A 23,745-nucleotide genomic window follows, 5' to 3' on the forward strand; every position below is an offset into this window, starting at 1 on the left:
GCCCATCTTACCTTTCCTCTTCCCCCTCTCTGCCGCCTCGTCGTTCCCTCCCCCCTAGCCCATTTCCTCCACCCTTTTCCTTTTCCACCTACTCACTACACCTCTCCACCTTCTACCTGCCTGCTACCCCTTCCCCCGCTTCTCACACAATCTTTCTCTGACCATGTCCCTCTCCCCCCTGTCTCTCTGTCCACCTCATCCTCCCTCCTTGTCCCCTGTGTGCTCATCTATGTCCAACCACATATATACCCCCTGGAACACAATCTGACACTACTCACATAAAATGCTTGTTGTGTGGGGAAATTCTAGATGTTGGGGAAACCAGTTGTTGTGTTTCAGCCTTATGGGAGCTAACTGGATTTTATTAATTCCGAGATAGTAAGTAGTATGTACACCAAACATGGCTGAAATCAATCCAGTGTCTCAGTAGGAGACGGGAACACTCTCTCTCTCTCTCTCTCTCTCTCTCTCTCTCTCTCTTTCTCTCTTTCTTCCTTTTTCATGTATGTATGTGGTTACTTGAAAATCATTACAGGCGGCATTTATAGTCACAATGTTTGAGGTGTAGTCACAAAGATTTTTCTCCCAGGTAAAAGTCTTCAATCATGGTACGCATTGAAATCCTTACACCGTTTCTCTGTAGCATGCCACCAGAGGAGCCAAAACAAAATGGCACACTCCACTCCATTGTATCAGTGGGCTTTCCCTCTAGTGGCATGCTGTGTGTTAGTGCGGCATGGGGTTTTCAGTGTGTGCCAGGACTGCAGACATGCACCAGAAAACAAACAAAATACAGTTCACATAATTTTATCTTTTGGTAGTGATAATTCAAATGTTACGGCTGTCCCCCATGCCTAAATTTAATGTTTCTTCTGTTTGTGTTCTAATTAATATAAACAGTAATTTGTTTTAGGAACATAGCATAGTATATTAGTCTCCAATTAAAACGGGGATACCTACATAGTTAATGTTTGTTGGGTGTGACCTGTGTGTTTTGCATTATTGTTCTTCAGTTGCTCGTAACTTTCTGGTACACAATAAAATGTTATTCTCCATGTTGAAACTTCATGCCAGATTTAAACTGTATGTCGGCTATGACTCGAAACTGGATGCTGGATGTTATTGTACAGGATACACTGCACTAAAATTTGGTACATGTAATTTCAAGTTTACAAACAGATTCTCTGTCTCTCTCTCTCTCTCTCTCTCTCTCTCTCTCTCTCTCTCTCTCTCTCTCTCTCTCTCTCTCTTCCCCCCCCCCCTCCTCCCCCCTCTCGCATTACTCTAGTCCTGTAGACTGGTTAAGGTGAGGGGTTGTTTTGGGAGCAGTAATTGAGAGGAACAAGGGAAGAGGAAGGGAATGGACAGTGACAGCTACAGAGAACCAGCAAGGGACTAGGATAGGATGTAGCCCCAATAAGATTGTTAGGGTGCAGGCTGAGGAAGCTGTGTGTGACATGCAATGTAGTAGAAAAATGGACTGAAAGTATAGTGGTGCAAGATATAACATAGGAAGAGGTAGAACACAGTGAGCACAATGTGACGGTAAGTTAATGGATAGTAGGATCAAAATAGAATGGAAGGGATGGGGGGGGGGGTCAATGTGAGAGGGGTAGATGGAGGTGGTGGTTTAACAATGGTTAATGGAGGATGAGGCCAGTAGGGTTAACGGAGGATGAGACCAGTAGGTTTGTGGAATTGAAGGTTATGTTGTAAAGACAGTCTCGTTTGTATAGTTCAGAGACTGTTGACATCAGTCTCAGGTAGCACCTGTAGAAGACAGCGAGGCACACTGTTGAAATATCGTGCGAGAACGACGCGAACATCCGGCTGGATTCCCGAATATCCAATATATTATTATTGATAATTTTTGCTAGTCAGATAAGAGCAATGATGTCATTTGAAAATGAGGAGAGGAGAGGAGATACATTCCTTATTTCACTGTGCTTCACTTACTTACTATGTAGTTTAGATTGAAGTTTATACTGCTGCCAAGAAAAGTTCAGTCTAGGAAGTTGACTGTGACTCAAATATACCAAAAAGGAATTTCTCTTCCTTTCGTATATGCAATGAGTGGTGGTCTTCTCACTTATTGTATGTATTAGGCTCAAAATATTTCATTCACCTGTTAAACTATAATTTATGTATGACATAATAATACACTGAATTTTCTCCTGTTGAGAAATTTGGAGCAGCGATCTGTTTTACTTGATAAAAAACTTTCCATAGCAGAGATAACATATATTCAGCCTTATCTTTGACAACCGGTTTCGACATACAGAATGATGGTAACATAATTTTTTTTTTAAGACTAGAAGATGGCTGTTATGTCTCTCAAAACCGGTTATCGAAAATAAAGACTAATTTATGCAATCTTGGGTGTTGAAAGTTTTTTACCATAATATAACTGGTACATAGTTTTAAATAAAATCATTGAGACCATTTTGTTTTGTAAAATCTACCAAGCAACAGTTGACGAAAGAGGTAGCACCATTGACCAAACTTGCTTCTGTTGAAAGATGAACATTTGCCATGTGACACGAAGAAAATGTGTATCCTTGTGTTTTGAACATCCATTATAGCGAATTCATTATGCAGTTGGATTGTGAAACCAACAAGCTAAGACTCTATCCATTCAGTCTTATTCGTAAATTTAATAAATTTTTCCATCACTGTTGTGTTCTGTGTGATCAAATATGTATGTATTCATTATTATACTGTTTTAATGTATTCTAGGTTCCTGAAGGTATGTCATCCCTAAAGTCAATTGCGCAGCAGGTGATTGATCGAGCAGGTCTGGAAATTCCACCATCTGAACCTAGCAGGGGATTGTTTGATAGTAAATCGCAAGTTTCGGAAACATCTGAGGCCCACATACCACCATTGCTGGGTGTCGCTCCTCTTGGTCCAGTACCTTTGCAGAAAGAACACCAGTGCCAGTTCCAGATGATGGAAGCTGCATATTACCATATGCCTCATCCATCAGATTCAGAGCGGTTAAGGCCATATTTGCCAAGAAATCCATGCCCAACACCTGCGTATTACAACCAGGTATGAGAACTGCAGTTAGACATATTGATAAACTTGTTAAGCTATTTGATGTCACCTAAATGAGACACATCTTCATTCATTAACATTAATGTATCTGTTGGTGAAAGTATTGAAAGAAGTTATCCAAACTTGAATGTTAAAAACTGATGTGTGTTTATTAGGGTAGTGTATCACAGATGGGACTGTTAAAGTACCACCTGATAATTGTAAATGTTGTACAAGAAAGTTGTTCATTATTTAATTATGAAGTTTGTTTATTTGTCTTTTTCATTAAGAAGGAAAAAGAAAGAGAGAGAGAGAGACAACAACAATGTGAGAACTGTTTATAGCATGGCCAGTTTGTTGAATCTTTTTAGTTATTTTGAATTTGGCTTGATAATCATAAATAAATTTGTTTGAGGTAAAGAACGAAAGACAGCTGAGACATCTATACAATTTTCCAACAACTCGGCCATGCAGTGTATGCATCCTGGACACTGTTGACAGAAATAAATTTTGTAGCTGGTGTGTTGTACTGACTGTATTTCGTGGTCACTAAATGGACACCTTTCAATCTTGACTTGTAGAAGCAGAAAAAAAAGCTGCAGGAGCCACATGATGACTGTAGGGGGTGAAGTAGGTTGCTAACTTGGGTTTCGACAGAAACTCCTGAAAGCAGAGAAATGTAGCTAAGATTGTTGTTGAGGTGTGACTGGCAGATATCAACCATTTCCTTCTTTGTCCATGCAATGTACAAAATCATGTAAACCACACTCTTGGTGTTGAATAAGTCAGTTAGTGTGGTTTTCATTTTCAACTTTCTCATTCTTGTTGTCTGATGGACAATGGAACTCCAAAATGTTCTTGTCAGAACATTAGAGTTCCTTCTTAGGTCTGTAACCATACACCTGTATTGCGTGTGTTGTGTCACTGGTAATGATATTATCCAAAAAAAGTGAGGTTTGGTTTGCATGCATCTGAAAGTTCTCTCATGATCACGACTCGGTTGTTCTTGTGGTCGGCAGTCATCAGTTTTGGAACCAGCTCAGCTTGCGCTTTCCACATTGTCAAATTGTCACTAATGGTGTTGTATACAGTTGTTTTTGGAACATGGAGACACACTGTTAGCACCTGCATATATATTCCATTGTCAGTGTTCGCAAGATACCAAATATGACACACATTTTCATAACTTTTACTGGTTTATGGCCATCCTGAATTGAATTCATTGTCCATCTTTTCCCAGTCCTCCTTAAATGACGTCAGCCATCTTGAAACTTGAGAATATGACAAAGCAGAGTCCTCTTAGACTTGCTGACTCTTCAACTACTTGTCAACATAACATTTTATGAGTATGGCACAAAAATTAATCATGTACTGTGTCAGAGTGTTAACTGCATTGTGCATCATACTATGTGCACTATCGAAAAGTTCACAGCAACAGCGGTGCAGATACTTCCGGAGCTTGTATCAAACTGATGTAGGCAGGGATGTAAAGTTAGTGTCTGCCCCATATACCTCAAGTGATGTGAAACTGGTACGAATAGGAATGCTTGGGAAAAACTGCATTGCGTTCCAAACGTACCTTGTAAAAAGTTAAGAAAGGGAGTCATAAATAATAAAGGAAAGAAAAAAATAAGAAAAAGGGGTCTATGAATTGAAAGGTGAGAATAATGAAGTAATTCAGTCATGTTAACGAAGATTGTGAGCATGTTTACCACAGTTGTTTGGCAGTCAAGGAGTAGCAGATAGCTCTCAAAGTTTGAGACCAAGTGACTTATTTTGCTTGAAATGCATTTAAAAAAGGTGAAGTGACATTGCGTTCATAATTAAGATCCCACTACAACACTATTTGTCAATCAGTACACACATGACACATCCCAGTCTTGCGGTTTTCGTTATCATCTGTAACCATACATTTCCAGATATAAGAATTTAGGTGTCAGTCTGATATGTTTGACAACTGTGTTCATGTTGGAGACTGATAGATTTAGTGTTGGACTAACAAGGAATACAGGGGGAAAATAGATTTGGAAGGCAATGTAATTACTGGAAGGAAGTAAAAAACACATGTGCACAGATTAATTTGTATATCTTCAACGTATAACCTTGATCTGACAGCTTTGTTTAATATTACTTTATGTCAGATTGCTAACAACAAAAGAAAATAAGTAAAATGTTAAATAACATCAAATTTACAAGAGCACCCATTGACCTACTAGGCCCAACTATTTCGGAAGTGACAGAAATCTGAATGTATCGCATTAATTTTAATAAAAACTGTGATTCCTACTGCAGAGTGTTTTGGAAATGTAATCTAAGTAGTGAGTATTGTACATGGGAAAGTCTTTCGTACATCCAAATCCAATGGTAGCGGTAACATGAATAGCCCCCCCCCCCCCCCTTGAAACTGTGTGTGGGGACATTGGGGAGGCATGATGTGCCCCTCCAACACATTCAGCATTATGCGCATTATAGTACTGCTTTCTTCACAAGAATATGCTTGTATCATTTTCCAATTACGATAGGCATAGTATTTACTAAAGGGCGCATACACAAGTATGAGATAATTATTTTGTTTTCGTTAAGTGCTTGCAAAGGACACTCTTGGGAGTTATAAATGCTACCATGATTGCAATTACAGTGCAGAAAAGCCACTTTCATAAATTACACTTGAAATTTGGTGTGTGTTACGGTCTTCTCACTTGGTAGATAATAATGTGAGGAATAGTAGTGTGCATAATCTTCTCCAAACAGGTTACACTTCAGTTCAGTTCTATAAAATATCATTTTTTAGTCATGTTTACCTGAATATTTTCAACGTAGTGACAATGATCTTATAATGATGGCAACAAAAGTGGTATCGAGGTCTCAATCAGTGTAAAACTGATGACAGTAATAAGAAAAACCGGAAAAACATACAGATTATTCAATTCACAAAATATGTATACTGTGGAAGATTTTTCTCATCATCATCATCATCATCATCATCATCATCATCATCATCATCATCATCATCATCATCATCATCATCATCATCATCATCATCATCATCTAAGACTGATTATGCCTTTCAGCGTTCAGTCTGGAGCATAGCTCCCCTTATAAAATTCCTCCATGATCCCCTATCCAGTGCTAACATTGGTGCCTCTTCTGATGTTAAACCTATTACTTCAAAATCATTCTTAACCAAATCCAGGTACCTTCTCCTTGGTCTGCCCCGACTCTTCCTACCCTCTACTGCTGAACGCATGAGTCTCTTGGGTAACCTTGCTTCTCCCATGCATGTAACATGACCCCACCATCTAAGCCTGTTCGCCCTGACTGCTACATCTATAGAGTTCATTCCCAGTTTTTCTTTGATTTCCTCATTGTGGACACCCTCCTGCCATTGTTCCCATCTACTAGTACCTGCAATCATCCTAGCTACTTTCATATCCGTAACTTCAACATTGTTGATAAAGTAACCTGAATCCACCCAGCTTTAGCTCCCATACAACAAAGTTGGTCGAAAGATTGAACGGTGCATAGATAACTTAGTCTTGGTACTGACTTCCTTCTTGCAAAAGAGAGTAGATCGTAGCTGATTTTTCTGCTACATAGTTTTTTCACTTGCTTTAAAAAGAAGAAATGGTGTTCCACAAGCAATAGATTATATAAATTTAATTCACAGTTGTTCAAAGTTGAATAAAATTGACAGCCTATTGCCAACAATCCCAGCCTCTTATGCAGTAAGAACTCATTTTGCGTAGTTCCTTGCATGCAACTGACCGTTTAAGTTTCAACTTTAAGTTTTGATCGTGAAACCTCTCACAGTTTGTGTGATTGGTTATTTATACAATGTTAACTTTAGCAGAATGTAATTTCTTTTTTCCTATGTAAAAAAACTTCTATCATTTTACCAAAAACATTTAATTATAGTGTACTTGTAGAGCATATTTGAAGATACAGAGGATTGGGTTGTTGCCCATCAGCCCAGATTTCACTGTATCTTGAGAGCCAGTGTGCCCTTATTAGCCATTTAGCTTGGTTTGTTCTGCCTGTCAAAGAAAGAAAAAACATATATTGCCTTCATAATCTTGTGGATTAATGTAAGATTAAACTGCTGTTCATTAATTTGTGAATGTATAGCAAGTAATTCTTTAAAATTTGTATGTATCATTGCAAAAATGTTAAATTAAGGTGTAATTTTGTTGATAAACTCCGTAAAAATTTCAACATTGAAATTCACAGTTTCATGCATCCACTGTTTCATTGATATTTACCTCATTGTCATCATTTTATTCTGTCTTGAACAATAACTGGTTGAGCACTCTTTTGAGTAATTTATTTAAAGACCAGTTTCATAACCTATTCTGTGTTAGGCCAAGGGCAAATAGATGCACTTTTCAATATACTGTATGCAAAAACAACTACTAACAATACTATTTTTGGTTACTGCAGACTCCGTTGCCACATTCGGACACTGTGGAATTTTTCCAGCGGCTGTCGACGGAAACGCTCTTCTTTATTTTTTATTATATGGAGGGAACAAAGGCACAGTACCTAGCAGCGAAGGCCCTTAAAAAACAGAGCTGGAGGTTCCATACAAAGTACATGATGTGGTTCCAGCGACATGAAGAGCCCAAGATAATCAATGAAGAGTATGAACAGGTATGACTGAAGCTCTCGTCTGTATGAAATATTAAAATCTGTTGACAACACTTGTTTTGTTTCAGTATACAAATTATTTAGTAAAAAATTAGTATTCATTAATAATATCACTTCTAACTTGTGTTGCCGTGCGGGATTAGCCAAGCGGTCTAAGGCGCTGCAGTCATGGACTGTCCCCAGCAGAGGTTCAAGTCCTCCCTCGGGCATGGGTGTGTGTGTTCGTCATTAGGATAATTTAGGTTAAGTAGTGTGTAAGCTTAGGGACTGATGACCATAGCATTTAAGTCCCATAAGATTTCACACACATTTGATATATATATAAAAAAAGAAAGATGATGAGACTTACCAAACAAAAGTGCTGGCAGGTCGATAGACACACAAACGTACACACAAAATTCAAGCTTTCACAACAAACGGTTGCTTCGTCAGGAAAGAGGGAAGGAGAGGGAAAGACGAAAGGATGTGGGTTTTAAGGGAGAGGGTAAGGAGTCATTCCAATCCCGGGAGCGGAAAGACTTACCTTAGGAGGAAAAAAGGACGGGTATACACTCTCTCGCGCGCACACACACACACACACACACACACACACACACACACACACACAAAAGCAGATATATACAGAGGCAAAGAGTTTGGGCAGAGATGTCAGTCGAGGCAGAAGTGCAGAGGCAAAGATGTTGTTGAATGACAGGTGAGGTATGAGTGGCGGCAACTTGAAATTAGCGTAGATTGAGGCCTGGAGGGTAACGGGAAGAGAGGCTATATTGAAGAGCAAGTTCCCATCTCCGGAGTTCGGATAGGTTGGTATTAGTGGGAAGTATCCAGATAACCCGGACAGTGTAACACTGTGCCAAGATGTGCTGGCCATGCACCAAGGCATTTTTAGCCACAGGGTGATCCTCATTACCAACAAACACTGTCTGTCTGTGTCCATTCATGCGAATGGACAGTTTGTTGCTGGTCATTCCCACACAGAATGCGTCACAGTGTAGGCAGGTCAGTTGGTAAATCATGTGGGTGCTTTCACACGTGGCTCTGCCTTTGATCGTGTACACCTTCCGGGTTACAGGACTGGAGTAGGTGGTGGTGGGAGGGTGCATGGGACAGGTTTTACACCGGAGGTGGTTACAAGGATAGGAGCCAGAGGGTAGGGAAGGTGGTTTGGGGATTTCATAGGGATGAACTAAGAGGTTACAAAGGTTAGGTGGACGGCGGAAAGACACTCTTGGTGGAGTGGGGAGGATTTCATGAAGGATGGATCTCATTTCAGGGCAGGATTTGAGGAAGTCGTATCCCTGCTGGAGAGCCACATTCAGAGTCTGATCCAGTCCCAGAAAGTATCCTGTCACAAGTGGGGTACTTTTGTGGTTCTTCTGTGGGAGGTTCTGGGTTTGAGAGGATGAGGAAGTGGCTCTGGTTATTTGCTTCTGTACCAGGTCGGGAGGGTAGTTGCGGGAAGCGAAAACTGTTGTCAGGTTGTTGGTGTAATGGTTCAGGGATTCCGTACTGGAGCAGATTCGTTTGCCACGAAGGCCTAGGCTGTAGGGAAGGGACCGTTTGATGTGGAATGGGTGGCAGCTGTCATGATGGAGGTACTGTTGCTTGTTGGTGGGTTTGATGGGGACGGACGTGTGAAGCTGGCCATTGGACAGGTGGAGGTCAACATCAAGGAAAGTGGCATGGGATTTAAAGTAGGACCAGGTGAATCTGATGGAACCAAAGGAGTTGAGGTTGGAGAGGAAATTCTGGAGTTCTTCTTCACTGTGAGTCCAGATCATGAAGATGTCATCAATAAATCTGTACCAAACTTTGGGTTGGCAGGCCTGGGTAACCAAGAAGGCTTCCTCTAAGCGACCCATGAATAGGTTGGCGTACGAGGGGGCCATCCTGGTACCCATGGCTGTTCCCTTTAATTGTTGGTATGTCTGGCCTTCAAAAGTGAAGAAGTTTTGGGTCAAGATGAAGCTGACTAAGGTAATGAGGAAAGAGGTTTTAGGTAGGGTGGCAGGTGATCAGCATGAAAGGATGTGCTCCATCGCAGCGAGGCCCTGGACGTGCGGGATATTTGTGTATAAGGAAGTGGCATCAATGGTTACAAGGATGGTTTCCGGGGGTAACGGATTGGGTAAGGATTCCAGGTGTTCGAGAAAGTGGTTGGTGTCCTTGATGAAGGATGGGAGACTGCATGTAATGGGTTGAAGGTGTTGATCTACGTAGGCAGAGATACGTTCTGTGGGGGCTTGGTAACCAGCTACAATGGGGCGGCCGGGATGATTGGGGTTGTGAATTTTAGGAAGAAGGTAGAAGGTAGGGGTGCAGGGTGTTGGTGGGGTCAGGAGGTTGATGGAGTCAGGTGAAAGGTTTTGTAGGGGGCCTGAGGTTCTGAGGATACCTTGAAGCTCCGCCTGGACATCAGGAATGGGATTACCTTGGCAAACTTTGTATGTGGTGTTGTCTGAAAGCTGACGCAGTCCCTCAGCCACATACTCCCGATGATCAAGTACCACGGTCGTGGAACCCTTGTCCGCCGGAAGAATGACGATGGACCGGTCAGCCTTCAGATCACAGATAGCCTGGGCTTCAGCAGTGGTGATGTTGGGAGTAGGATTAAGGTTTTTTAAGAAGGATTGAGAGGCAAGACTGGAAGTCAGAAATTCCTGGAAGGTTTGGAGAGGGTGATTTTGAGGAAGAGGAGGTAGGTCCCGCTGTGACGGAGGACGGAACTGTTCCAGGCAGGGTTCAATTTGGATAGTGTCTTGGAGAGTTGGATCATTAGGGGTAGGATTAGGATCATTTTTCTTCGTGGCAAAGTGATACTTCCAGCAGAGAGTACGAGTGTAGGACAGTAAATCTTTGACGAGGGCTGTTTGGTTGGAGTGGGGCTGAAGGTGAGGCCTTTGGATAGGACAGAGGTTTCGGATTGGGAGAGAGGTTTGGAGGAAAGGTTAACTACTGAATTAGGGTGTTGTGGTACCGGATTGTGTTGATTGGAATTTTGAGGTTTTGGAGGGAGTGGTGCTGGAAGTGGGAGATTGAGTAGATGGGAGAGACTGGGTTTGTGTGCAATGAGAGGAGGTTGAGGTTTGCGGAAAGGTTGTGAAGGGTGAGTGAGTTGCCTTTCCGGAGGTGGGAAACCAGGAGATTGGATAGTTTTTTGAGGTGAAGGGTGGCATGCTGTTCTAATTTGCGGTTGGCCTGTAGGAGGATGCTCTGAACAGCTGGTGTGGATGTGGGAGAGGAAAGATTGAGGACTTTTATTAAGGATAGGAGTTGACGGGTGTGTTCATTGGCTGAGTTGATGTGTAGGTGAAGGATTAGGTGGGTGAGGGCAATGGATTGTTCGGTTTGGAACTGGTATAGGGACTGATGGAAAGAAGGGTTGCAGCCAGAGATGGGAACTTTAAGTGTGAGGCCTTTGGGGGTAATGCCAAATGTCAGACAAGCCTGAGAAAATAAAATATGCGAGCGTAATCTGGCTAGGATGAAGGCATGTTTGCAGAGGGAATGTAAATAAAACTTAATGGGGTCGTTGTGGGGGTGTTGTGAGGGTGACATGGTATTAGAAGGTGGAAAGTGTAACATGAGGTTAAAATGAAAATAACTGGAGAAAGTAACTGGAGATCTGTTGTGAAAAAATACCATGTTCTGTTCCCAGCTTGTAGGAAGTGGCTTCGATGTTCATGACAACTGCAAGAACACTTCTGGGATCTCTGCGACCTCTGTCAAAATCTGGTATACAGAGGCGAATATTGTCTACAACTTTTGCAGTTGTGAATTTTCCATCTGAATTTTTAAGAATCTTCGCACCTTGTGCTTGCAAATTGTTGTGAGCTCCTGCCCTCTTCTTCCTGATTTATTGTTTATTATAACATAATTTGCAAATAATTTTCCCTCCATATCGTTCCTCTGCTTCATTACTTCTTCCACGCACATCTTTGCTGCATTATATACAACAATGAGATAAATTACATTCTTCTTCATAAACCACATAGAATATTTTCAGCTTATTATTGTCAGGTAACTGGTCTCGACTTTCCCATGGTTCGACTTACACAGCAGCAATTTCATTGCTGGAACAGTACTTACATTTATAGCATCCTCCATTTCTTGTTTGAGTCTCTCAAGGTCTTCCCCTGTCACTATGTTGTCAATCATTTCTTCAGACAGATTTGAAGTACTCAGCCACTTTTTCTTTACAGTCAAATATTGCCTCATATGGCAATTGCTGAATTCCTTGATGAAAAGAACGGTTTTTCATGAACTGGATGAATTGAGGACTCTCAGCCCAATGTGCTGAATTATTTGTATGCATCCATGACAATGTGGTATTCTGTATATCCTGACTGGCCCGTTTGATGGGACCTTGGCTATGCCTGGGTTGATAGTGGCAGCAGATGGAACAGCCTGGGTTCGCCACTATCACCAGCAATAGTGAATTTTTTCATGGAGGATTTTGAAGAACGAGCGTTGACCAGTGCTCACTTTCGCCCATCATGCTTCTACAAATACGTCGACGAAAACTTTTTAATCTGGCCACACGGCAGTGACACGCTGCAGCAGTTCGTCGAACATTTGAATGGTGTACATCCAAACATAAAATTCACATTGGAGTTAGAGAAGGAAGGGAAGTTACCTTTTTTAGATGTGTTGGTAGAGCGAAAGCCGGATGGACGACTGGGCCATTCTGTGTACAGGAAGCCAACCCATACAGACTTATATCTGCATAGCCATAGCTTCCATCATCCGTCTCAGAAGAGAGCTATGCTGAATACTTTAGTACACAGAGCCAGGACTATTTCCGACAAGGACCACCTCGGTCCCGAGATCAACCATTTGACGACTGTTTTCAAGAGGAATGGTTATTCTGCCGGTGAAATTAAATCAGTATTGTCCAAGAAAGTTAGACACGATGCCGGCCACATACAAGAAGAGGACCAACACATAGCGCGGCTTCCTTTTTGCGGTGCTACAACGAGCAAGATAGCCAGAGTCCTGAAGAGGCAAGGAATAAAATCAGTTTTCCGGCCACCTATGAAAATTAAGGAAATGTTGAGACCAGTCAAAGACAGTCTCGGCTTAAGAGTGCCGGGAATTTATACTATTCCTTGCGAATGCGGCAAGAATTACGTGGGCCAGTCTGTAAGAACCGTTGCCGACCGCTGCATCGAGCACCAACGCCACCTGAAATACAGGTATTTGGAAAAATCAGCGGTGGCTGAACATAGCCTGCTTAACAAGCATAAGATTTTATTTGAAGAAACCAGAGTAATAGCCCACACATCGAATTACTGGGACTCTGTGATCCGAGAAGCAGTCGAAATTAGACTTAGCGATAATAACTTTAATAGAGACAACGGCTATGCACTCAGCAACACTTGGAAGAGTGCACTGGATAAAGAAAAATCGCAGAGAAAAACTTCTCGCACTTTACCTCCTGATTTAAGGGATGGCGCTGCAAGCAACACGGGATAGCAACTACATCTATGGAAGTAGAGGGCACCACCTCGCTACGCGCCATATCGCTGACGTATTCCAGCCAATAAGAAGCCGTCATTGGCATATAAAAGTGGGAACCTCGCTAGTTCACGACAGTCAGTTTTAGCCCTGACGAAGACCATGGAGGCAGTGGTCGAAAGCTCGGAGATTTATCCTGATTTGACGCGGCATGTACACCGAGAAATTTTTACTCAGTAAACTGTAGATACTTCCACTTCAATTGAGAAATGGCTATTGTTGAGTCTTAAAGTCCATTTTTTCATGGTTTCAGAAACTTTCTGAAATACTCTGCAAATATTTTGCAACTTTCCATGTTGTTCTGGACAATATTTCAGAGTTTTGTCTTGAATCTGTAGAGTTGCTGGGCTGTATTTTTTTTTGTTTAGAAGTCTTATAAAAATTCCTTTTGTTGTTTTTGATGAAGCCTTTATTCACCTTAAAGAGTAGCTGATGTTGGGTTTTTTTATTCTTTTGAGGTTTTTACTCACTGAGTGTCTTACGCTTAAGAAGTTTTGTACGTTACGTTCATTTTTCTGTGATTGCCACTTTCGCCATGCGTTCCTTCTTAGCTCAAAGAGTCTTTCGGCTTTGGTTATGGCAGATAATTGTTCGGCTTTACGTATTAGGCTTTCTTTTATTTGATCCCACTTTTGGTTTTGCGTATCTTCAGTTGCGAAGTGTAACTTCCATCGTTTACCATCATTTCTGGATCATTAACAGAGAAAATATAAGATACAAGAATGTTATCTACAGTGGCGACAAAAAAATTCCGCTGATATAAAATTATTCGTTTGGATAAATTATTCGTTTATTTGAATTTATGCCACTGCAATAATTAATTCGTGTACGTTTTATCTTAGAGTAGTTGATTATCTCGCACTCCCGAGTTCGAGTCTCGGTCGGGCACACAGTTTTAATCTGCCAGGAAGTTTCATATCAGCGCACACTCCGCTGCAGAGTGAAAATCTCATTCTGGAGACAGTAGTGGGTTCGCGTGTCACTGGGCGGAGGGCGGAAGACGGAGGAAGTCGGGCGACTGGCTCCCTTAGCAACAGGTACGATGTGCTGTTGATGACCGAGCCAGCAGTGGGATGCATCTCCTGTTGGGCTAGCGGCCGATTCTCCTGCCTCGAACGAACAAGTGCAGAGGGTAGGTACGCTTGGTCAATGTTAGGCGGCTGACGGAACTCCTCGTGGAAATAGCAGGCACGGCGGGAAAGACTGCCAGTATGCACTCAATATTTTCGACGGGGTGTGGAAGAGGCCTTGATGGCGGCTATCGGACGCTCTGAGTGCAGCCAACCGCATGTAGTGGTAAATCTCGGCACGAACGACGCCTGCCACTTGCGTACTGAGGGTATCCTCGGCCTCTCTGAGCGGAAGGCTGATTTGGTGAAGGCAACTAGCATCGCATGCGGGATGCAGGCTAAGCTGTCTATTTGGGCCGTAATACAGAGGGTTGATCGCGGTCCTCTGGTTCAGAGGAGAGTGGAAAGTCTACATCAGAGGCTCAGACGATTCTGGGACGGTATCGGATGCGAATTTCTTTACCTCCACTATCCGGTGCACAACTGTAGGTTTTAAGGTACTGTTGGTATTAAGGTCACGCGTGCACTACAGGCAAGATGTGGCTGCTGGGGTAGCGGAGTACGTGTGGCGTGCACATGGTGAGTCTTTTTACGTTAAAGATACCCTCCCTTGGGAGGGAAGCCAATTTGCCTGATAAATAAGCCTCGATGACCTCAGAGAATGTTCGTCGTCGCGGATCACAGATTAATACGATTTCAGTAAACTGCTGAAGCGTCCAAGGAAAGGTTCCAGAACTAGAATCGCTTGCTGAAGGTTATAATGCACAGATAGCATTAGGAACAGGAAGCTGGTTGAAACCGGACGTAAACGACACGAAATCATAAATTCAGATTGGAATATTTATCGAAAGGATAGGTTAGTCACCAATGGAGGCGGCGTGTTTATTGCAGTAAAGAATGCGGTGAAATCTAGCGAGATTATCATGGATTCAGATTGTGAATTACTCCGAGTGAAAAGTATCAAAGATCGGTGAAAAATGGTAATCGCATGCTTTTGCAGACCGCCTGGGTCGGGAGCTCTAGTGGTACAGCGCTTGAGAGAGCAATTTCAGAATATAGCTAATGATTTTCTTGATCATGCTGTTGTAATACGGGATGACTTCAACTTGCCAGGTACAGATTAGGACTGTCATACTATCAAAACTGGTGCCAGAGACAGTGATCAGTGTGACACTGTTCTGGATGTCTTGTCCGAAAATTACTTCGAGCAGATAGTTCAGAGAACCAGCTCGTGAGGGTAACGTCTTACACCTCCCGGCAACAAAGAGACCCGAACTTGGTGAATCAGTTAACGTAGAGGAAGGCATCAGGATCGTAGTGTTGTGATAGCATTTATGACAGTCTTACAAAGAATGTTAAGAAAATTAGGAAGATATTTGTGGTTAGCCCGAGTTACAGGATACAAATTTCAGAGTATCTGAGCAGTCAGTACCGAATAACAATGACGAGGACGAAGAAGTTGAGAACAAATGGAAAAAAATAAAAAAGGTATCGTGCAATATGCACTACTAAGTATGATCCGAGTAAGGATTTAAGGGCTGGGAAAGACCCGCCGTGGTTTAACAGATGTCTTAGAAAAGTGCTACGTAAACAAAGAGCACTTCATCTCAGATTCAATAGAAGTAAAAACCTAGGTGACTAACAAAAGCTGAACGAAGCGGAAACTAACGTAAGGACAGCAATGAGAAAAGCGTTCAACAACTTTGAAAGTAAAACTTCCATCAACCGATCTGAATAAAAACCCTACGAGGTTTTGGTCGTGTGCAAAATCAGTATACATATATGGATATGGTGTCTATTCTTTCGAACATGTCCGAAAGAACAGATACCATATCCATATAAGTATATAGTTCTGGCAATATTGGCCATGACCTCCTCCTGTGCGGATGCACACATATTCCCCGAACTCTTACGGGAGTTGGTAAGAATGTCTCCCACGAGTAATGTGTGTGGGGTTGGGACACTACGAATGTAGTATGTGGACATACAAGGTGAAAATGTGGGCCTCGCGGGAGGCGTGCGCGAGATAGTCACTGCAGCCACGCTATCCTCTGTGCCCTCATTGGCTCAGATGGGTAGAGCGTCTGCCATGCAAGCAGGAGATCCCGGGTTCGAGTCCCGGTCGGGGCACACATTTTCACCTGTCCCCGTTGATATATAACAACGCCCGTCATCAACTGAAGGTATTAATATAATTCTAATTTCGTAAAATCAGTAGGTTGATCAAAATCACCTGTTCATTCACTCAGTCACCATACTTTCACCGAAACCGAAAGGGAAGGCCGAAATATTGATTTCGGTCTTCCGAAATTGTTTCACTGCGGTCCGTTCTTTCAATAAACGTACGAACGTCGAAATGGCAAATAGTGAGATAACCAATGGCGGAATAGAAAACAACTGTAATTGCTTAGTAGTGGAAAGACGTCAGGACCAGAAGAGATAACTACGAGACTGTACAAAGATTATGCGAAAGAGCTTGCTCCCCTTCCAGCAGTAATTTATCGTAGGTCGCTTGAGCAACGAAGGGTACCTAGCGACTGGAAGAAAGCGCAGGTCATTCCCGTTTTTAAGAAGGGCCTTAGGACAGAAGTACATAATTATAGACGTATGTCGCTGCCGTCAATCTGTTGTAGAATTATGGAACATATTCTATGCTCAAGAACTATGACGTTTCTGGAAAATTAAAATCTCCCCTGTAAAAATTAACATGGATTCCGCAAACAGAGATCCTGTAAAACTCAGCTAGCTCGGTTCCTCCATGAGATCCACAGCGCCGTACACAACGGTGTCCAGGTTAATGCCATGTTCCTTAACTTCGGGAAGGCATTTGACACCGCCCCGCACGGCAGTTTAGTGGAAAACAAATTGAGCTTACCGAGTATCTGAGAAGATCTGCGACTGGATTCAAGCCGTCCTTGCAGACAGACCTCAACACGTCGCTCTTAACGGGACAAATTCGACAGATATAAAGGAAATGTCCGGTGCATCCCCAGTAGAAAGCGTCGGATGCTCTCTAAGGCTGCTCGCAGATGACGAGGTTGTCTATAACAAAGGAGCTACGCCAGAAGGTAGTAACGATTTCCAGAGTTACCTACAGAGAACTGATGAACGGTGCAGGGTTTGGCAGTTGACCCTGAACGTAAATAAATGTAACAAATTGCGCATAGATATAAAAAGGAAATCCCACTACTGTAAAGTTATATTACTGATGACAAACCGCTGGAAACAGTACTACCGTAAAATATCTAGGAGCAGCTATCCAGAGAGATCTTCAGTGGAATGACCACATAAAACAAATAATGTGAAAATCAGATGTCAGATTCTTAGGAAGGATCTCAAGGACATGTAACTCATCCATGAAGGAAGTGGCTTTCAAGGCGCTTGTTCGAGCCATTCTTGAGTTTTGTTCATGTATCTGGGATGCCTACCAGGTAGAACTAGTAGGAGGAGGAGGAGGAGGAGGAAGAGAGAGAGAGAGAGAGAGAGAGAGAGAGAGAGAGAGAGAGAGCGCAGATCCAACGAATAGCGGCATATTTTGTTACTGAATCGTTTAGCCGGCGCAAGAGCGTTACACAGGTACCCAACAAACTTCACTGGCAGAAGTTATAAGAGAAGCTATGTGCATCACGGAGAGATTTACTATTCAAGTTTCGAGAGAGCACTTTCCGCGAAGAGTCGGACAAAGTATACTACCTCTCTCCCACATACGTCTCGCGTAATGACCACGAGGAGAAAATTCGAGAAATTAGAGCCAATTCGGGGGGCTTAACAACAATCATTTTTCCCACGCGTTATTCGCGAGTAGAACAAGGTCGGAGGATTCAATTGGTGGTAAAGGAAGTACCCTCCACTACACACCATTAGGTGGCTTTCGGAGTATCATGTAGATGAAAAACGGGACATTACAAAACAGTAATCAAATCGGAAACCGTGTATGTAGACGAAACTTTGTTCATCACAAACGATGGCCCAGTTGAAACGCTGGAGTTCAAAGAAAGGAAGATACTAAGAAAAATCCTTCAGCCCAGATTCCCCAACAACACACTAATACACATCGTAAATTAAACATCTTACCAAACCAATAAAAGATCTCTCATACGCAATAAGGAAAAAAACTGATTTTTATGGACACATTGTCAGACTGAATCCAAATAGAGACATAAAAAAATTGTCTACTTCCGAAAAAAAAATTGGTTTAAGGATGCGGTTTAAGGATAAAAAAGGACAAGAAAGATAGATTCGAAGTGAAAATGAAAAATCAAACGAACTATCAAAATGTCTGACGAAGAAAGGAAAGTAATATCAGAACGAATGGAACAATACGGGGTAATAGAAAAGCATAGAACATTAAAAATTTATTGTTTCAGCGTACCCCAAAGTCAGGTGATTCAGAAGAAGAAATTTATGAGCTTCTCACAGACACCCTGTTTGTAGCGATAATAAGTTTAGTCACGTCCCTAGCATCTCCATTTCATTTTCATTGTAGTCTTACGCGCATATTCCCCTCCGTGCGTGTACACTGGCAAGTATGATGGCGTATGTAGTCAGAACATTTTTTGTGCGTACGGTTAGGACAGCGCTTTGTCGAGTCACTGCTTGATTCTGTGATCGAAATAAATTGCCACAGAACAGCCGTGGCACAAAATGATGCCATAAAAAAAAGAAGTATGTTCAGTACGTAAAGGCAAACATGTGGGACGGTGTAGTTGTTTTACATGGCAACGTATACAGCGATTACCAGACTGGACTCGTTTTCTAGAAAGACGGGATTTAAATCGCTGTGTAGTTTAATCTAATTAGCACGTGAGATATGGCTGTACTGATTTTCCATTCTGATTGAGGCTTGTGTTCTACCCTATAATGATCGAGTTGAGTACGTAGCTACCAAAAGAGTATCACCATGAAGACGGCTTGAAACAAAAGTCAAATTGGCATGATGTGTGCATAACGTGCATGGATGTGGAAATGATTAGCATTTGAGTGCATCCGCACAGAGTAAGCAGCGGTAACGCCATGTACATTCCATATATAAGTGAAGGTTACGCAGCGGGTTTCGCATTCAGAAATGGCATTTGAATGTTACTGTTTGCGGGGAGACCGTATTATGCCTCGCGTAATGAGGACAAACTACATTTTATCATTCCGCGACATTGCTGCTCTCCTACAACTCCCATCCGAATGTGGAATCTCTGAATTCAGGAGGACCATAATCGACACCATGGTTGGTGGTCCCCACGAGACTAGCACGCGAGAGGACTGAAGTTATTCGCTCGGCCGTGTAGGATCGAGCAGCCATGTCACGTGCCTTGAATCATGAACTTTACTTCTTTGCAGCACGACAAGTACCCACATGGACAGAATAACAACATTTGGGGCACGACAGATTGTCAGTATGGTGACCACGTTGCTGCACCACAGATTGTCAGTATGGTGAACACTGTTGCGGTTTCCCCTCGACGCGGCAGCAGGGGGAGAAGCGGGGACGGTGATGCCCACAGAACAGAACTCGAACGTTGGTAGATTGCATTCATCATCATAATCATCATCATCATAGTGTAGAACCTGGCTTGAAGGTGTGTGGTGCTTTTCGATCCACCTTTGGTTCCCGCAGCCGGTAATTTGTACAGCAGGCCTTACATCTCAGACGTCTTAGATCGAGTTGCTATGCTTACAATGAGGTGACGAAAGTCTTGGGCTACCTCCTATATCCTGTCGGACCTCCTTTTGCGCGGCGCAGTGCAGCAACTCGACTTGGCATGGAATCAACACAAATCGTTGGAGGTACTACATGCCGTCTCTACAGTCGTCCACAATTGCAAAAGTGTCGTCGAGGCAGGATTTTGTGCACGAACTGACCTATCGATTATGTCCGCTAAATATTCCATGGATTCAAGTCGGGTAATTTGGGTGATCAAATCAATCATTCGAACTGTAGCGAATGTTCTTCAGACCAATCGTGAAGAATTTTACTCCACTGACATGATGCATTGATGCCCACAAAATTCCATCGTTGTTCGGCTGAAAATGGTGTTCAAGTAGCCGGACATGATCTCTTCCTGTCAATGATCGGTCCAGTTGGACCAGAAGAAGATGATAGGTTTCTGGGGCGCTCAACTGCGCGGTTATCAGTTCTTGAGTTGGGCCAGAGAACCACTCCATTCCACGTAAGCACAGCCCACACCATTGTGGAGCCACCTCCAGCTTGCACAGTGGCTTGTTGAAAACCTGGGTCATTACTTACGTGGGATGTGCGCCACGCTCGAACCCTACGATCAGCTCTTACCAAGTTAAATTGGGAATCGTCTAACCAGGCGACGGTTTTCCTGACTTGTGTCCAACCGATATGGCCATGAGTCCAGGAGAGGTGCTGCAGGCTGTGTGTGCTGTTTGCAAAGGTCCTCGCGTCGACCATCTGTTGTCATAGCCTATTAACGCAAAATTTCGCCGCATTCTGCAAACTAATACGTTCGTCGTAGGTTCACCTTAATTTCTGCTATTATTTCAAGCAATACTGCGTATCTGTTAACAGTGACAACAACCGAGAGTAGCGGCGTTTGCGTAGAGTTAAGTGAAGGCCGTCGGCCACTGCGTTGTTCGTAGTGCGAGGTAATGCCTGAAATGTGATATTCTCGGCATAGTGTGGAGACTGTGGATCTCTGAATATTCAACACTAACGATGCCTAAATTCGTGTAGCAGCAATTACCATTTCGCGTATAAAGTTTTAATTCTCGTCGTGCGGCCATAATCTCGTGGAACATCATCTCAAAAAATGGTTCAAATAGCTCTGAGCACTATGGGACTTAACATCTGAGGTCATCAGTCCCCCTAGACTTAGAACTACTTGAACCTAACTAACCTAAGACACACATACATGCCCGAGGCAAGATTCGAACCTCCGACCGTAGCAGCAGCGTGGTTCCGGACTGAAGTGCCTGGAACCGCTCGGCCACAGCGGCCGGCACATTATCTAAGATTAATGACCTGGAAACAAATGACAGCTCCGCCAATGCACTGTCCTTTTGTACCTTAGGTACATGATAAAACCTCCATCTTTGTAAGTGCATATCGGTACCGCACAACTTTTGTCACCTTGCTGTATCTTCGAGATCTCTGTGACCTCGTCTGTCTATACGATCACCCAAGACCGCATGTGGCGCTTTGCTGCCTTGACTTTCCCTGATACAAAGGGCGTTCGAGCACCATCCTTGATCAGTACGTTCTTCCTGTCTCAAACACACCGAAAAGATCGGATCATAGGTTGCCGAGTGTCTGGCATGCCAGCACTCGTCAGTCACTACAATTGATGAACTCCAGCAGATAGTAGTTGTGGAATGACGTACCCGCACCCTTGAACCACGCTCAGTTCGCTCCTGTGCCCAGTCGTGTTACAGCCATTTTCGCTGCCAGAGGTGGCAGCTCCGTGATCTAAATTTCGCACTTTGTACGATGGGCGTTTGGAAACTCTGTGCAAAAATAGAAACTACTTACGTGTTTGGGGTAAACCTTTTATTTTTCGACAGTCTCCTTTTAGACTTATACACTTCGTCCAACGCTGTTTTAATTTGTTGATCCCTTCCGGATAATAGGAATTGTCGAAGTCTGCAAAATAGCTATTAGTTGCTGCAATCACCTCCTCGTTTGAATAAAATCTTTCTCCCGCCAGCCATTTCTTCAAATTGGGGAACTAATAGTAGTCAGAGGGAGCCAAGTCTGGAGAACAGGGGGGATGTGAAACGATTTGGAATCCTATTTCTATTAATTTTGTGACCACAGCTGCTGAGGCGTGTCCTGGTGCATTGTCGTGATGGAAAAGGACTTTTTTGCGGTGCAATCGCCGGCGTTTTTCTTGCAGCTCAGTTTTTAAACGGTCCAATAACGATGAATAATATTCACCTGTAATAGTTTTACCCTTTTCCAGATAGTCGATGAGGATTATCCCTTGCCAATCCCAAAAGACAGTCGCCATAACCTTTCCGGCCGAAGGAATGGTCTTCGCCTTTTTTGGTGCAGATTCTCCCTTGGTAACCCATTGTTTAGACTGTTCTTTGGTCTCAGGAATATAGTAAGGTATCCATGTTTGATCCACAGTGACTAAACAACGCTTAAAATCCTGCGGGTTCTTCCTGAACAGCTGCAAACCATCCTTGCAACACTTCACACGATTCCGTTTTGGTCAAGCGTGAGCAATCGCGAAACCCATCTTGCGGATAACTTTCTCATGTCCAAATGTTTATGCAAAATATTATGTAGCCGTTCACTCGAGACGCCCACAGCACTAGCAAATCTCACGCACGTTAACTCTTTTGTCGTTCATCACCATATCATGGATTTTATCAATGATTTCTGGAGCCTTAAGCACCACAGGGCGTCCAGAACGTTCAGCATCACTTGTGCCCATATGGCGACTGCAAAAATTTTCAAACCACTTATAAATTGTTTTAATCGAAGGTGCAGAGTCACCATAATGTCTCCTGAGGCGTTTTGCCTTTCATAAAGTAATGTTCAATCACCACACGACATTTTTTTCGTCCATTTTTTGACAATCACTCGACTTCCTTGATTCACACGAATGCCAAACACAAAGAAATAGACCGATATGGCTGAAACTTTGTGTGCGTTCTTTCCAAAGATACTACTAACTAAACACGACCTCGAACGCGCCGGTGGTGCTATCTCTCGGACTTTGCACGAACTTTTCAAACGCCCCTCGTATAGGCTACCTGCAAAAATAATGAGTTCTTCATACTGTAATGTACTCGCACAGTAGGTGGAATTGTGTCGTTTACTATTGTTGCTGTTTTATTTAGATGTGAAAATTACCGAACTATCAGTTTAATAAGTCACGGCTGCAAAATACGAACGCGAATTCTTTACAGACGAATGGAAAAACTGGTAGAAGCCGACCTCGGGGAAGATCTGTTTGGATTCCGTAGAAATATTGGAACACGAGAGGCAATACTGACCCTACGACTAACCTTAGAAGAAAGTTTAAGGAAAAGCAAACCTACGTTTCTAGCATTTTTAGACTTAGAGAAAGCTTTTGACAATGTTGACTGGAATACTCTTTCAAATTCTGAAGGTGGCAGGGGTCAAATACAGGGAGCGAAAGACTACTTACAATTTTTACAGAAATCAGATGGCAGTTATAAGAGTCGAGGGACATGAAAGGGAGCGGGACAGGGTTGTAGCCTCTCCCCAATGTTATTCAATCTGTATATTGAACAGGCAATAAAGGAAACAAAAGAAAAATTCGGAGTAGGTATTAAAATCCATGGAGAAGAAATAAAAATGTTGAGGTTCGCCGATGACATTGTAATTCTGTCAGAGACAGCAAAGGACTTGGAAGAGCAGTTGAACGGAATGGATGGTGTCTTGAAGGGAGGATATAAGATGAACATCAACAAAAGCAAGACGAGGATAAGGGAATGTAGTCGAGTTAACCCGGGTGATGCAGAGGAATTAGATTAGGAACTGAGA

General features: G+C 42.8%; 1 protein-coding gene and 1 non-coding gene across 2 annotated transcripts in view; both read left to right on the forward strand.

Annotated features, from left to right (window-relative positions):
• LOC126175937 (CCR4-NOT transcription complex subunit 3-like) overlaps positions 1–23,745 on the forward strand; it is a 57,222-nt gene that overhangs the window by 18,809 nt on the left and 14,668 nt on the right. The window contains exons 2-3 of the mRNA XM_049923055.1: positions 2,737–3,051; positions 7,474–7,683. Of these exons, the coding sequence (XP_049779012.1) occupies positions 2,737–3,051; positions 7,474–7,683 (525 nt within the window). The remainder of the gene's footprint in view (positions 1–2,736; positions 3,052–7,473; positions 7,684–23,745) is intronic.
• Positions 16,323–16,397, forward strand: Trnaa-ugc (transfer RNA alanine (anticodon UGC)). Its single transcript has one exon. It is a non-coding gene; the product is annotated as a tRNA-Ala (tRNA).

The sequence above is a fragment of the Schistocerca cancellata genome, chromosome 1 (genome assembly GCF_023864275.1).
Source record: "Schistocerca cancellata isolate TAMUIC-IGC-003103 chromosome 1, iqSchCanc2.1, whole genome shotgun sequence".
Lineage (NCBI taxonomy): Eukaryota > Metazoa > Arthropoda > Insecta > Orthoptera > Acrididae > Schistocerca > Schistocerca cancellata.